This window comes from Pogoniulus pusillus, chromosome 24, assembly GCF_015220805.1.
Source record: "Pogoniulus pusillus isolate bPogPus1 chromosome 24, bPogPus1.pri, whole genome shotgun sequence".
Taxonomy (NCBI): domain Eukaryota; kingdom Metazoa; phylum Chordata; class Aves; order Piciformes; family Lybiidae; genus Pogoniulus; species Pogoniulus pusillus.
The window spans coordinates 8,593,476-8,607,251 of record NC_087287.1 but is presented as its reverse complement, the minus strand read 5'-3'; the positions used below and the strand labels follow the sequence as shown (position 1 = coordinate 8,607,251).

Sequence of the window (13,776 nt, the reverse complement as noted above, 5' to 3'; positions counted from 1 at the left end):
TTTCCTCCCTTGCTGTAGTGGCAAAGCTCAACGCAGCTCCAGCCTGGGCTGCTGTGCCAGGGAGTGTCCTCCTGGCCCAACAAGGCCCAGGCAGCCTGGGCACCTGTGACTGGTCGTGAGCCTGGATATCAGTTAGGCTCTAGAGAAGGCAATCCTGTTAACATGGGATCTTCTTGTGCTGGGAATGGGACTTGGCTGGTAATGTTGCACAATCTGCCACTTGGCCTTTAAAACAGGCTCTTTGGATCATGCTGTTCCTCTCATTTTGCATGGTATTGTTTCAGCTGTGGATGCTGCCACAGTAATTTCCCTTTCTGCTGTACGAGGATGTGCTTTTGTACAACCTTCTCACGCTTCATCCAGCCCCAAGAGAGAATAATGGAAGGAGGAGTTAGATTTAAGCGCTGTTTGGATCCTGTGACTGTGCAGGAAGTGTTGTCGTTGTCTCCAGAATCCTTTGCCAAGGAATAAAGGCAGTCTTTTTGTACATCCCATCTCTTCTTTTTGTTTTCAGCCCTGCAATCACTGGCAATGAGCAGGGCTGGGCATTTTTAACTTGCCAATGCACGATGGAGTCTTGGACAGCATGTGTTCAGATGCTGGCATGTTCACTCAGTTGCGTGTTCCGGAGCTAAGAGAGATTTGCTCTTCAACATGATGAGACCAGGGAGGTTTTGGACTCAGCTGGTGGCTTTCTCAGGGTGTGATTGCTATCACATGTGGAGCTTTTCAGCTACCCTGGTTTTAGACTTGATTATCAAGGCCATAACCTCCTTCCTTTTGAATGCAGCCCCCCAGAATCAAAAGGAGATGCTGTTTCAGAGCATCCTTGAACAAGTCTTTCTGAAAAGCAGCTTTTATCCACTGGCTTTGTGTCCTGTTGCTTTCCTTTGTATCCCAGTGAGACAGAGGAGGAGTTTTAAGTATAACTTAACTATTTTAATAAATCTTATACAGTGCATGGTTATATCATTTTATCCTTAGTTCAATTACAGGAATGTACAGTACATTAGAGCATTCTCTGTAGCAGTACAGATAGAACAGATGCACAGCTCAGTCCTATGGATATTTTGAAAGGTGTCTTCTGCAGTAAGGTCTAACTGATGTTATCTACTTGATGAAACCCTCCTGTGGCTCCTGGCTTGGCAGAACTCTTGTGTAGGCTGCTATTAAAATCCCAAGTAACCATAATTCTGTGTGATTTGTTTTCTGATATAGCCAAAGACAAGAGTGGTGCTGTGTTTCCTAGCTCACCATTTCTTTTTGTTTTAAATAGGTTGCTTCCTGTGCTCCTGATGCCAAAGGTATGCCAAGTGTTCATACCTGCTTCCCATCTCCACCCAAATCCAGAGCCAGGGCTTCTCAGGAGGATTGTCCTCATCATCCCTCCCTGACAAGGTGAGTGCCCTTCACTGTGACATGCCAGCAGGGTTGTACCTAAAACCCATCACCCTCCCCTGTAAGCTCCCTGCCTGCACTCTAATCCTGCTGGTGCTCCCAATGTCTAGTTTCAAGGTGAAGACAATGTCCCATTGAAAATATCTCATCCTTTAGAGACATTTTTGGAAGAGTAAAACCAAAGCTGAGAGGTGCACCAGTATGCTTAGGTCTCACCACCTGTTCCTCAGCCACTTCTTTACAGCTTTTCCCTCTAAATGTTCATGGACAGACTTAAGCTGTGCAAAGATTGAGGCAGGAACTTAACCTTTCAAGGAAGTGAGAACACTCACAGCACATGTCAAAGCCTCGGTGGAACCTGGGCCTGAATTCCTGTTCAACCAAAAAGAAGCTGTGAGTGAGAAAGACAAAGTCTCCTTGCCCTGCAGATGTATTTGTTTTGCTGCCTTCCTCAAACACAGATGTAAATACAAACTTGCTGTGGAGAGGAAATCTGCTAGATGCTTGTGCTTTTCAAAGGTTGGGTGAATTATTGATGCAGAACCACTTAATTATGTCTCTAGGGAAAGGGGATTGCTCCTCCTCCCTGTTTATAGGTGTAGGAATGAGGGGGGGAATGTCACTGGGCAGACACATCTGCAGGAAGTGAAGAACAACAGCATCTACTAAGTTAAATTGTTTTTTTTTTTAACTCTTGTGGCCATTTATTTTATGTCAAAGCAACCTTTCCAAGTGGGTTTTTGCTTCTTAGAGACTTAGGAAGCGTTTCAGATTGCTCTTTGCAACAAAAACCTTGCAGGTGGGGATGAGTGGTGAACACCCTGGGAGGGGCTTTGGGTGTGACTGAATTAGGAACAGCTGGCAGAGGCTTATCAGTGTTTGAGGTCTGGCTTTGGCAGCACTGAAACTTCCTACCCCAGGATGGGTGCCAGGGGAAAGGGTTGCCCAGCTGCCCTCAGCTCCAGCCTCTGCCTAAGCAAAGTAGGAGCCAGCATGTGCCCAGGTGGCCAAGAAGGCTTCCAGCATCCAGGCTTGGATCAATAAGAGTGTGGCAGGCAGGAGTAGGGAAGTGATTGTGCTCCTGGACTGGGCACTCGTGAGGCCACTCCTTGAGTATTGTGTTTAATTTTGGGCCAATCCCTCCAAGAAGCACATCGAGGGACTGGAGCAGGTCCAGAGAAGGGCAATGAAGCTGTTGAAGGGTCTGGAGACCAGGAATGGTGAGGAGCAGCTGAAGGACCTGGGGGTGCTCAGACTGGAGAAAAGGCTAAGAGGAGACCTTCTGGATCTCTCCTATTCCCTGAAAGGAGGTTGGAGTCAGCTGGGAGTCAGGCTCTTCTCCCAAGGAACAAGTAGGAGGACAGGACAAGAAGAAATGGCCTCAAGTTGCCCCAGGGGAGGTTTAGGTTGGACATTAGGTGAAATTTCTTCATCAAAAGGTTCTTGAAGAGTGGAACAGGCTCCACAGGGAGGTGGTTGAATCCCCATCCCTAGAGGGGTTTCAAAGCCATAGAGATGTGGTGCTGAGGGGCCTGGCTTAGCACCAGCCTTGGTAGAGCTAGAGACTGCTTGGGCTCGATCCTAAAGGTCTCCAACCAAAATGATTCTGTGATTCCCTAGGCAGGGACCATCAGGGTGAGTTCCAGTCACTTCATCTGTCACTCACATCCTGTTCCTTTACCTAGCACAAGTCCACTCCCAGTGCTCACAGGCAGCACTGATTGGTACATGTCTGTAAGAAGCAGCCAGGCTTGGATCATGTGTGTGGGAATTCTGGCCTTGTCCAACAAGGGGGCATGGTGGGGACAGCAGGAGGAGAGTGAATTTTTACAGGGCCTTTTCTAGTGGGCTGCAGGGCACATCAACCACAGAGACTGAAATTAAAAGTGCTAGGGGGAAAAAAAAGACTTATTTCCAGGTTCTAGAAACATCTAGGCTGGCTTGTTCTTTTGCTGCATGCTGTGCCCTGTCTTCCCAAACCACACCAGCGAGGGAGGGTGAGAGCAGGCTCAGCCTTACAAGAAAAGCTTTGTGAGATGATTTTTAATTGATTCCAACCATGATCCTCTGTTCAGAGTTGTGTGAATTGTGACCTGCTCTGATTGCATGCACATAAAATTTCAGTATAAAATATATAGTTTATGTATATATATATATATATAAAAAAAATACTTCATGCAATATTAAAACACCTTTCCCAGTGGGATGTGGTCTTAGTGTCTACCCTCATCAAGAGCTTCCAGGAGGTTGTCACCTGGGGGCCAATTACCCTGCAAAGTGTGGAGCACTCTCCTCTGGACTTGGGGGTGGGTAGGAATTGTTGCTTTCATTCCCTTTTCTCTGCACTACCTAGCACTAAGAGCTGAAACAAAGCAGATAGATTTAGTTTTTTTCTTTCTTTTGTTGTTGTTGTTTCCTGGTTTTAGTTAGCAGAATCAATTCTTTCCTGGCGACGCTTCATGATTTCTTGGAGCTCTGACTCCCCTCTGTTTTTCTAGAATGGAAACAAAACCAGAAGTCTGAGTTGTAAGTTCAAGCTGTAGTTAAATTGTAATAGTTTACAGAGCAGAGGTGGTTTGAAAGGGGTGAGAGATACTGCTAAGAAGGCAGATTCATTAGTGGAGACACAGTGGTCTGCCTTGCACCTTTAGGGCCTTTTAGAATCATAGAATGCTTTGGGTTGAAAGGGATCTTAAAGATCATCCAGCTCCAACCCCCTACCATGGGCACAGACACCTCCCACTAGCCCAGGTTGCTCAGGGCCTCATGCAACCTGGCCTTGAATACCTCCAGGGAGGAAGCATCCACAACCTCCCTGGGCAACCTGTTCCAGTGTCTCCCCACCTTCAGTGTCAAGAATTTCTTCCTAGTCCTCAGTCTCAATCTCTCCTCTTCCAGCTCGAAGCCATCACCCCTCCTCCAGTCACTACAAGCCCTTGTAAATAGTGTCCCACCCAGCTTTCTTGTAGGTCCCCATGAGGCACTGAAGCTTAAAAGACTCAGCCTTTTTTAGCTGGTGTGGGTTTTTTTGGGTTGTGTGGCTTTTGGTTATTTTTGTTTCAGTTATGTTGCCTAAAAAGTCTGTTTCATAGGCATGAGAGAGGAGTGCTCCAAAAAGCTGCTTACCTCCAGCTGGTTTTTCTCCACAGTGATTTTGCTGTATACTCTGTTTCCCTCATCACCACACACTTTCTTCAGCTCCTCTCTGTTTAGAGAGAAGAGCTGAGCTCCAGTGAGGATACCAAGGTGTTCCACTGTCCTGGGAAGACACAAAGTGAGGTGGTGATCATTGTGCTACACATGGCCTCTTGCTAAAGGCAGTGAGTGAGAAACGAGGATTATCAAAGACCAAAACAGGCTGCACAGGGAGGTGGTTGAATCCCCATCCCTGCAGGTGTTTAAAAGCCTCAGAGATGTGGTGCTGAGAGACATGAATTAGCAACAGCCTTGGTAGAGTTAGAGAATGGTTGGACTCGATGATCTTAAAGGTCTTTTCCAAGCAAAGCAATTCTATTATTCTATGATAAAAGAGCTGGGAGCAGCTGACATGCAGCCCTTGCCCTAGGACCATGCCACATGAAGGCCCTGGGGCTGTGCCAAGGTGGCAGCTGTTGGGTAACCCAAGCTGTTGGCAGAGATGAGGGAGCCATGAGCGGGTGAAGCCAGCATCACCCTGGCACCACAGTGCACCCAGCCCTGTGGGCATTGCAGGGATTTCACTCCAGTTGCGTCACGTTTGGGAGCAATCCTGCAGCTCCTCGCTGTGCAGGGTGGGATTGTAACTCATAACCCTCAAACAAGCTGCTTTTTGGTCCTGTTCTGGGGGCTGGGAAAATCTGCAAGTGCCAGCTGAGGAGCTGGTTCTTTACACAATCTCCTGAGACAGGCAAATTCCTGAGGTTGTGCCAGGGGAGGTTTAGGTTGAATGTAAGGAACAATTTCTTTGCTGCAAGAGTGGCCAGGCATTGGACCAAGCTGCCCAGGGAGGTGGTAGAGGCACCATCCCTGAAGGTGTTCAAGGAACATGTGGCTCTTGGAGACATGGTTTAAGTGGCTGTGGTGGTGCTGGGTTGATGGTTGGACTGGATGATCTGAGAGGGCTTTTCCAACCCAAACAATTCTGTGATTCTATTTATTTTTCAGCCCACGGATTTGGTTGGTTCATTATTGATTTGTCTCCACTTTCAGCACTCTGAAACTGGCCAGCTGTTGGCCTAACATGCTCCAGGACACTGTGCTCTGAGATCACAGAATGTTAGAGGTTGGAAGGGACCTCCAGAGATCATCACACCTTCCAAAGCAGGATCACCCAGCTGGGTGAACAAGCAAGACCACTCCTTTATCTGTAGCTACTCATTAAGTGTGTGGGCATGGCACTTTGGGACATGGTTTAATGGTCATGTGGTCTTAGGCTGAAGGTTGGACTTGATGATCTTAGAGATCTTTTCCAACCCAGACAATTTTGTGAGTCTATGATTAGATCTCTTGCAGCAGCCAAGGTTTAGTTGATAGTGTAGAAGAAAGAGGCTAAATCTGGACACAAAGGGAGTGAGTCTGAGCTCTGACTGCACTGATTGCATAGCCTGGAGTTCACATGATTGGAATCAAATGTGCAACACGGGCTCTGTGAGTAAACATAAGTGACTTGTAATCCAGCTGCAGAGCTGCCTCCCCCACTCCTTTTTCAGTGAAGCACCAACATTTCCTAAGGTACTAAAGCAGATCTTACTCTTTGCTGAATGACTTTGCCTCCAGCCAAGCTTTGACTTCTTCGGTGCTGGAGTCAAAGGTGAGGGGCACAAAAGCTTCCTGAGGCTTTTCCACTTTGAAATTCCTATGGGGAGGCTGAATTTTGTTGTTTGTGATCTTCTTTAGCAGCTCATCATTCAGCTCGTCCATGTGATGGATAAGTTCTGGGGAAACAAGGCAGAGAGCAGGGAATGAAATCAAGTCTTCAAACCCTGTTCAGTTACTGTGTTTGTAGAGAAAAGAGGAGGAAGATCAGCATGAGGCTCAGTGAAGTCCTTACTTCTGTATTTTAAAGAACAAGCTGAAGGGGTTTTAGAGCAATAGGCTGAGCAATGATATTCTGACCACCAGGAACAAATGTGTGAAGGGAGATTGCTTCAGTCTGGAGGCTGGAGCAGGCTGGGGAAATCTTCTCTTTCCTCCCACCCCAGAAGTCTTGACTTCTGCCAGCTTTTGAAGCCTCTCTTGCTCTCTGGGAGAATCCTAGATTGCTACAGTTCATCTCCAGAAGAACTTCTTCACAGAATAGCAGCCAAATGCTCCTTGTCCACACAGTGATTACTGAATCTAACAAGATGCTTAAGGTTGTGGATGCCTACTCCCTGGAGCTCTTCCATCTCAGGTTGGATGGGGCCTTGAGCAACCTGGTTTAGTGGAAGGTGTCTGTGCCCATAGCAGGGAGTTGGAACTGGATGATCTTTAAGGTCACTTCCAACTCAAACCATTCTATGACTTAGCCAGATACTCATGCCACAATCCTGTTCATCACACCTCATCCAAAGGATACAACTGCCCCCCAGCACCAACTAGCAGAAGGTTACTCAGGGATGTTAAAACCTCCTCTGACAGTGTCTGTGCTCCCATCAGTCCTGTCATGCAGTGATGAGGGACAGGGTCCCTTTCCCCTGATGTCTGCTCTTGTGTTTTTGCTTTACTTTGTCATGTTCCTGTTTTTCAGTTCCTTAGCTCCCCTCAGGCTGTTGAAATAAGGAAATTGCCCTGCAAATTTAGCAGCAGGAGGGGAAAAAACAGAGCATACGAGACAGAGGAGGTCCAGGAGGCCTGTGACTATCTGTGCCAAGAACATGGTTTCTATTTCTCTGTGCCCCTCTCTTGCCAGTTATTTTCTTCTCATTACCCCTTTGCTGTCACCTGATGTGACCAGTTCTGAGGCTGTCTAGGGTCTTGTTCTGGAGCTGTAGCCCTGCTCCTTCTGCTTTTCAGTCCTCTGTCTTACTTATCATTTGCTGATCCAAGTCCTCGCAGCTTCAGCTTTTGCTGTCCAGCTAAATAAAAGTGGCAGGGAACATGAACTGGGAGTAATCAGCACACTCTGGAACTCCAGAGGGAAGGGGGAATGGGCAAGCAAAAAGGGAAGAAGAAGAAGGGAAGGAGGAAGGGAAGGAAGAAGGAAGGAAGCAAAGAAAGGAGGGAGGAAGGGAAGGAAGAAAGGAGGGAGGAAGGGAAGGAGAAAGAAGTGAAGAGAAGGGAAGGAGAAAAGGAAGAAGGAAAGGGGGGAGGAAGAGGGAAGGATATAAAAAGGGGAAAGAAAGAAAAAGAGGAAAATAAAAGAGAAAAAAAAAGGGGGAAAAGAGAAAAGGAAAGAAGAGAAAAAGAAGCCAGCAGGACAGAGAGAGCAGAAGCACATGCTGGCAGAATGCTTTCAGTTCAGTCCTGCAATGCAGAGCCATGGTGGCAGGCTGGTGTGTGGTGCCAGGCTGGCACAGGTGGGTGGCACACGTACGTTCTTTGGCGTCCTGCGGGGAGTTGCGCGACAACATTTCGCTGCCCCATTTGTCCCCGGCGTAGCTGGCAGGCAGCTTGTGGGTGGGGCTGGATGGTCCATATCCCCTGTGGCTGGGTTCTCCTTTGTACCTCTGGTTTGACTGAATGATAAGAGAGGAAAAGAAAGAAGCCTAAGAATTTGGGGTTTGCCCATTCTTCGTTTCCCTAAACTTTTTTGTCTCCCACCCGTGAGAGCAAATGAATGGATGAATTGTTCTCCCTGTGTTGACCTGGGGCTGCTTGGCTGAGGCTGGCATGACCTCAGATGGAGCTGCATGGAGTAAAGGTGAGTTCTGAGGGTCTCATGGGAATGAAGAGAACCCAAACTGAAGGCCAAAGGCTGTGTGAAGACTCTTACACTCCTGGAGATGTCAGACAGAGAGACAGGCTGGGTTGTTCTTCACAGAATAGAATCATACAGTGGCTGAGGTTGCAAAGGACCTTTAAGATCACTAAGTCCAACCATTCTCTAACTGTATTAAGACTAAGGTTGATTCTAAACTATGTCCCTCAGCATCACATCTCTGCCTCTTTTAAACCCTTCCAGGGATGGGAATTCAGTTACTTCCCTGTGGAGCCCATTCCAGTCTTTGAGAACCCTTTCAGTGAGAAGCTTCTTCTGATGTCCAACCTAAACCTCCTCTGATGCAACTTGAGGCTATTTCCTCTCAAGCTAGTAGTGATTGTAGTAGCAAGCCTTGCTCACTACTACTGTGGATGTCTGCTGTCGTGTATGACTTGGCCTTTTGGCCTTTTGCTCTGCAGAACTTCCTGTCCATAGGGGTTCCTCAGGGAGCAAGGGAAGCAAAGGCATTTCTACCTGAAGAGAAAACAAACAGAAATCCCCTTTGAAGCTCAAGCAGCACAGCTCGAGGAACTGGATGTTATGTGGGGCTACTGCCAAGTGCCCAGAGCAATCTGGAAGGAATTTTTGCCTGTTTTGATTAAATTAACAAGGATTTGATCCACAGGCCTGCTGGGGCACCTTATGCTTTGCCCAAACTGTGAAACAGCAAAGTGGGGAAGCAATTCCATGCTTCTTGAGGACACTCAGAGCCCTCCAGCTCTACACTGTTGATGTGCAAGGTGCTTGAGAGCAATGGTCACTTACTATTCCTTTAGCTGGTGTTTCCATCTGCTTTCACTCCAGGAACTTGTTCCTGCTGCTGAATTGGACTGGGTGAGGGAGCTGTCCGTGTTTCATTTATGCCTCCCACCCAATCCTCAGTGTTTTCATGGCAAAAATGTACTTTTAGAGATGTGTCAGCTCTTTCATCCTGCTCACAGGACAGCCCTGGAAGGAGCAGGGTTTTGCACAGAGGAGGCAGAAAATCATAGGCTGAGGAGTAGGGTGGTTTGTAGGGGGGAAGTACTGGGGAAAGAGGGAGTATTTTCAGCCCCAATAGCAAACAGCTGAGACCTTTCCTCTTAGGATGACCATTCATGGTGCTGAGCTTGGAGTGGGAGTCCCTTTGAGCAGGATCTTGCTTCAGAGCAGGCTGCTGCCTGTAGCATAGGGCTCAGCCTTTGCCTGTCCCAGGCACTGTTGGCAGCATCACAGCAGGAGGAAGCTTGAGGCTGCTGCATAGAATCACAGCATCATCAAATCATTTGGATTCGAAGACCTAAGAGTCCAACCTTCAACCTAAGACCACCATGGCTATTAAACCATGGCCAAAAGTGGCATGTTTCTTCAACACCTCCAGGAATGGTGACTCCACCACCTCCCTGGGCAGCCTGTTCCAAAGCCTGACTCTTGCTGCAAAGAAATTCTTCCCAATTGCCATCTGAACCTCTCCTGGCACAACTTCAGGCCATTTCCTCTTGTTCTATCACCTGATAGTAGGGAGAAGAGACACCAACTCCTACTTGGCTCCAGCCTCCTTTCAGGAAGTTGTAGAGAGCAAAATAGGAAGGAAAAACCTTGTTTGAGGAGGAGGGGAATAAATGGTGGCAAAATGGAGGAATTTTCTCATAGAAAACTCAGGAATCTCCAGGACCTTGGTTCATCTCCTTAGAAGTGTTGATCCTGACTTGTGCACAGCACCCTAGACACTGCAGGGAGGTCTAATGATAGGACTATTCTCAGAGGATGATTACACACTGCAGCTGACTACCAGTTAAATACCACCTGGCCACAGACCTGTTCCACCTCTTCCAGTTTCACCACATCCAGGATGTTATAAGGGACGTAGCCAGCCTGCCCGCTCCGGTTCAGCAGCTTCCACCACTGCTTGTTGTCTTCCAACACCTGAGAGAGGAGCAAAAAGAACTTGGTTAGTGAGAACCTCAGATGTCTGCTTTACATGAGCAGCAGAGAGTGGAAATGAAGCACTGCTAAATGCAGAGTGGTTGGAATAGCATCAGTGAGGCCAGGAGCTGTTGCACTCATCTGAAATTCAGGACTGGAGTCTTTCCTGAAGAGCACCAGAACTTCTAATGATGACAGGAGAACATCTCTGGGGCAAAATGGACTTGGGATGGGGAGGAGCTCGTTGTTCCTACTTAATCTGGAGAGGAACACAATGGGATTCAACAAGGGTAAGTGTGGGCTTCAGCACGTGGAAAGGAACAACTCCCTGCACCAGTACAGGTGAAAGGTGACCTGTTGGAAAGCAGCTCCAAGGAAAAGGACCTGGGAGTGCTGGTGGATAAGTTGCTCATGAGCCAGCAATGGGCCCTCATGGCCAGGAAGGCCAATAGGCTCTTGGGGAGCATGAAGAAGAGTGTGGCCAGCAGGTTGAGGGATGTTCTTTTCCCCTCTGCTCTGCCCCAGTGAGGCCTCAGCTGGAGCATTGTAACTGCTGCCTGTTACCCTTTGTCTCAGGCTCCACTCAATGAAGCCTGGTCCCATCCTCCTGATGCCCACTCTTGAAGTATCATCAGCACTGATGAGATTGCCCCTCAGGCTTCTCTAGGCACACAGGTCCCTCAGCCTCTCTTCAAAAGAACATAGAACCAGGCTGGAAGAGACCTCCAAGCTCATCCAATCCAACCTATCACCCAGCCTTATCCAGTCAACTAGACCATGGCACTAAGTGCCTCATCCAGGCTTTTCTTGAGCACCTGTTTTGGTCCTCTCATCTCTGTAGCCCTTTGCTGTACCCTCTCAAGCACTTCCCTGTGCTTTTTGAGCTGGGGAGCCCAGAACCACCAATGTTCTCCGGCTGCTAACAGTATTGTGCTAAGAGAAAGGTCACAAAAAGGATGTTTTCATGGAAAATAATTCCTTTGGAAGGGGAAAGAGGTAATCATGACCACAGACCCAGTGACTTGTTTTCCTTCCTCCTCATTGCTAATGAAGATGTGGCCAACGTGTTTCAGCCGAAGGAATGCCCACAGCCAGCCTGCACCAGCTCCGTGGAGAGCTCTGCATCTGAGCACACCCTTGTGGCTCTGCTCAGGAAAGACCACATGAAGGAAGCTTGCACATGCCAGCCTCTGGAGATGATTCTGGTGCTCCTGGAGAGGAGGGCACACTTTTGTCCCCAGCACCTTTGCCTACCTCCAGGATCTCATCCTTCAGCACCGAGAGCTCGTTGGCATTGCGCGCGGTGAAGTCGTAGCGGATTTTGGCATATCTCTTGGGCAGAGCCTGTGCCTCAAAACCCCTGCACAAGAGGGAAAAAGGAGTTTTACTGCAGGCCCATCTAATAACTGGGGCAATGTGACTGGGTGACAGTGCTGATCTGCTGGAGGGTAGGAAGGCTCTGCAAAGGGATCTGGCCAGGCTGAGTCCATGGGGCGAGGTCAGTAAGTTCAACAAAGCTGAGTGCTGCGTATTGCATTTGGGTCACAAATGAACACTCCAGGCTAGGGGCAGAGTGGCTGGAAAGTGCCTGTCAGAAAAGGACTTGGGGGTGTTGGTTGACAGCAGCTGAAGGTGAGCCTGGATCAGCAAGAGTGTGGCCAGCAGGGGCAGGGCAGAGATTGTCCCCCTGGACTGGGCACTGACAAGGTCACACCTGGAATCCTGGGTTCAGTTTTGGGCCCCTCACTCCAAGAAGTGGACACTGAGGGGCTGGAGCAAGTCCAGAGAAGGACAAAAAAGTTGGTGAAGGGTCTGGAGAACAGGGCTGGTGAGGAGCAGCTGAGGGAACTGTGGTTGTTGAGCCTGGAGAAAAGGAGGCTGAGGGGAGACCTTGTTGGTTTCAATAACTCCCTGAAAGGAAGTTGGAACCAAGTGAGGGTTGGTCTCTTCTCCCTTGTGTCAGGTGATAGAATGAGAGGAAATGGCCTGGAATTGTGCCAGGGGAGGTCTAGGTTGGAGACTAGGAACATTTTTTTTGCTGTGTGAGTGGTCAGGCATTGGACCAGGCTGCCCAGGGAGGTGGTGGAGTCACTATCCTTGGAAGTGTTCAAGAAATGTGTGGCCATGGCACTTGGGGACATAGTTTAGTGGCCATGCTGGTGTTGGGTTGATGGTTGGAGCTGATGATCTTAGAGGGCTTTTCCAACCCAAACAATTCATGATTCTTCATTCCAAAAGTATTTACAGTATGGAAAAACTGTTTTGCTTTGCTGGAGGAGGGCAGGTAGGAGCTACTTTAATGCACCTTCATGGATCTTTGAGCACAGCTACTTGATGCAGAAGTCTCCTGAATGCCCTGGTCACAATGGGTCAGGCTCTCCTCCAGTTCATGTCAGGTTCTGTGTAACTCAGTGCTTCCAGCACTGTTTTTTAGCCTGGTATTTTTCCACTGCCAAGCTCTTGGCTTTGGTCAGTGATTTAAAATCTGTTGTGTGGAAATCTGGCTCTCTGGTTTTGCTCCTGAGGTGCTGACTTTTGGACTAAAGTCCTGATTAATGGGCTGGAAAGCAAGCCCAGCATGCCTGCTTTTGGTTCATTTTGCTTTCTCCATTGGGTACCTGTTTTGGTGGTCTGGAAAAGGTGAAGCCACTGGTTCAGTGAATTGATATCACCCCTGGGGCTTGTAACTTACTTAAACTAGAGCAAGGTAGATTTAGATTGGACATTAGGAAGAAGTTCTTCACTATGAGTGTGGTGAGACGTTGGAACAGGTTGCCCAGGAAGGTGATAGAAGCCCCATCCCTGGAAGTTTTTAAGGTCAGGCTGGATGGGGCTTTGAGGAATCTGGTCTAGTGGGAGGTGTCCCTGCCCATGGCTGGGGGATTAGAACTAGATGATCCTTAAGATCCTTTCCAACCCAACCCATTCTCTGATTTGGGACAACTCTTGGTCTAGTCACAGCCATGTGCAATATCTAACTTGTAAGTCTGCAGTCTTGAAGCAGACTGTTAGGTTGAATCCATCAGTCAAGCAAGGGAGTGGTGGCCTTGCCCAGCAGTGCCCTAAAGGCAGGGAGGAGAAAGACAGCCCCAGCTGGGTAGAAATTACTTCTTTTGTCACATTCCAAAATGTAAATGAGTCATGAGGAAAGAGGTGAGGGTGGAGGAGTTTGAAGCTAAGGTGGACTCGGTATGCAGCAAGGATTTACACAATGATCTTTGCTGCTTGAGGCTTTGGTGACACTTGTCTGCAGCCAGATGCTCTGGTGTAAGTAAGAGCCCTGGTGCATGGCTCTCCTTGCTCATGTAGGGTCTCTTGGTTATTGTCACACTGCCTGGGGCTTTGGTGACACTTGTCTGCAGCCAGATGCCCTGGTGTAAGAGCGAGCCCTGGTGCATGGCTCTCCTTGCTCATGTAGGGTCTCTTGGTTAGTGTCACACTGCCTGAGGCTTTGGTGACACTTGTCTGCAGCCAGATGCCCTGGTGTAAGTAAGAGCCCTGGTGCATGGCTCTCCTTGCTCATGTAGGGTCTCTTGGTTAGTGTCACACTGCCTGAGGCTTTGGTGACACTTGTCTGCAGCCAGATGCTCTGG

The 13,776-nt window shown here is 48.4% G+C and overlaps 1 protein-coding gene across 2 annotated transcripts in view; it reads right to left on the bottom strand.

Annotated features, from left to right (window-relative positions):
• Positions 1-3,801: 3,801 nt before the first annotated feature.
• EPS8L2 (EPS8 signaling adaptor L2) overlaps positions 3,802-13,776 on the bottom strand; it is a 68,223-nt gene continuing 58,248 nt past the window's right edge. For both annotated transcript variants that reach the window (XM_064163252.1, XM_064163253.1), the window contains 6 exons: positions 11,438-11,543; positions 10,076-10,183; positions 7,892-8,033; positions 6,128-6,311; positions 4,525-4,657; positions 3,802-3,892 (listed from right to left, as the gene is read on the bottom strand). In XM_064163252.1, coding sequence (XP_064019322.1) covers positions 3,821-3,892; positions 4,525-4,657; positions 6,128-6,311; positions 7,892-8,033; positions 10,076-10,183; positions 11,438-11,543 — 745 coding nt within the window. In that variant the 3' untranslated portion in view covers positions 3,802-3,820. The remainder of the gene's footprint in view (positions 3,893-4,524; positions 4,658-6,127; positions 6,312-7,891; positions 8,034-10,075; positions 10,184-11,437; positions 11,544-13,776) is intronic.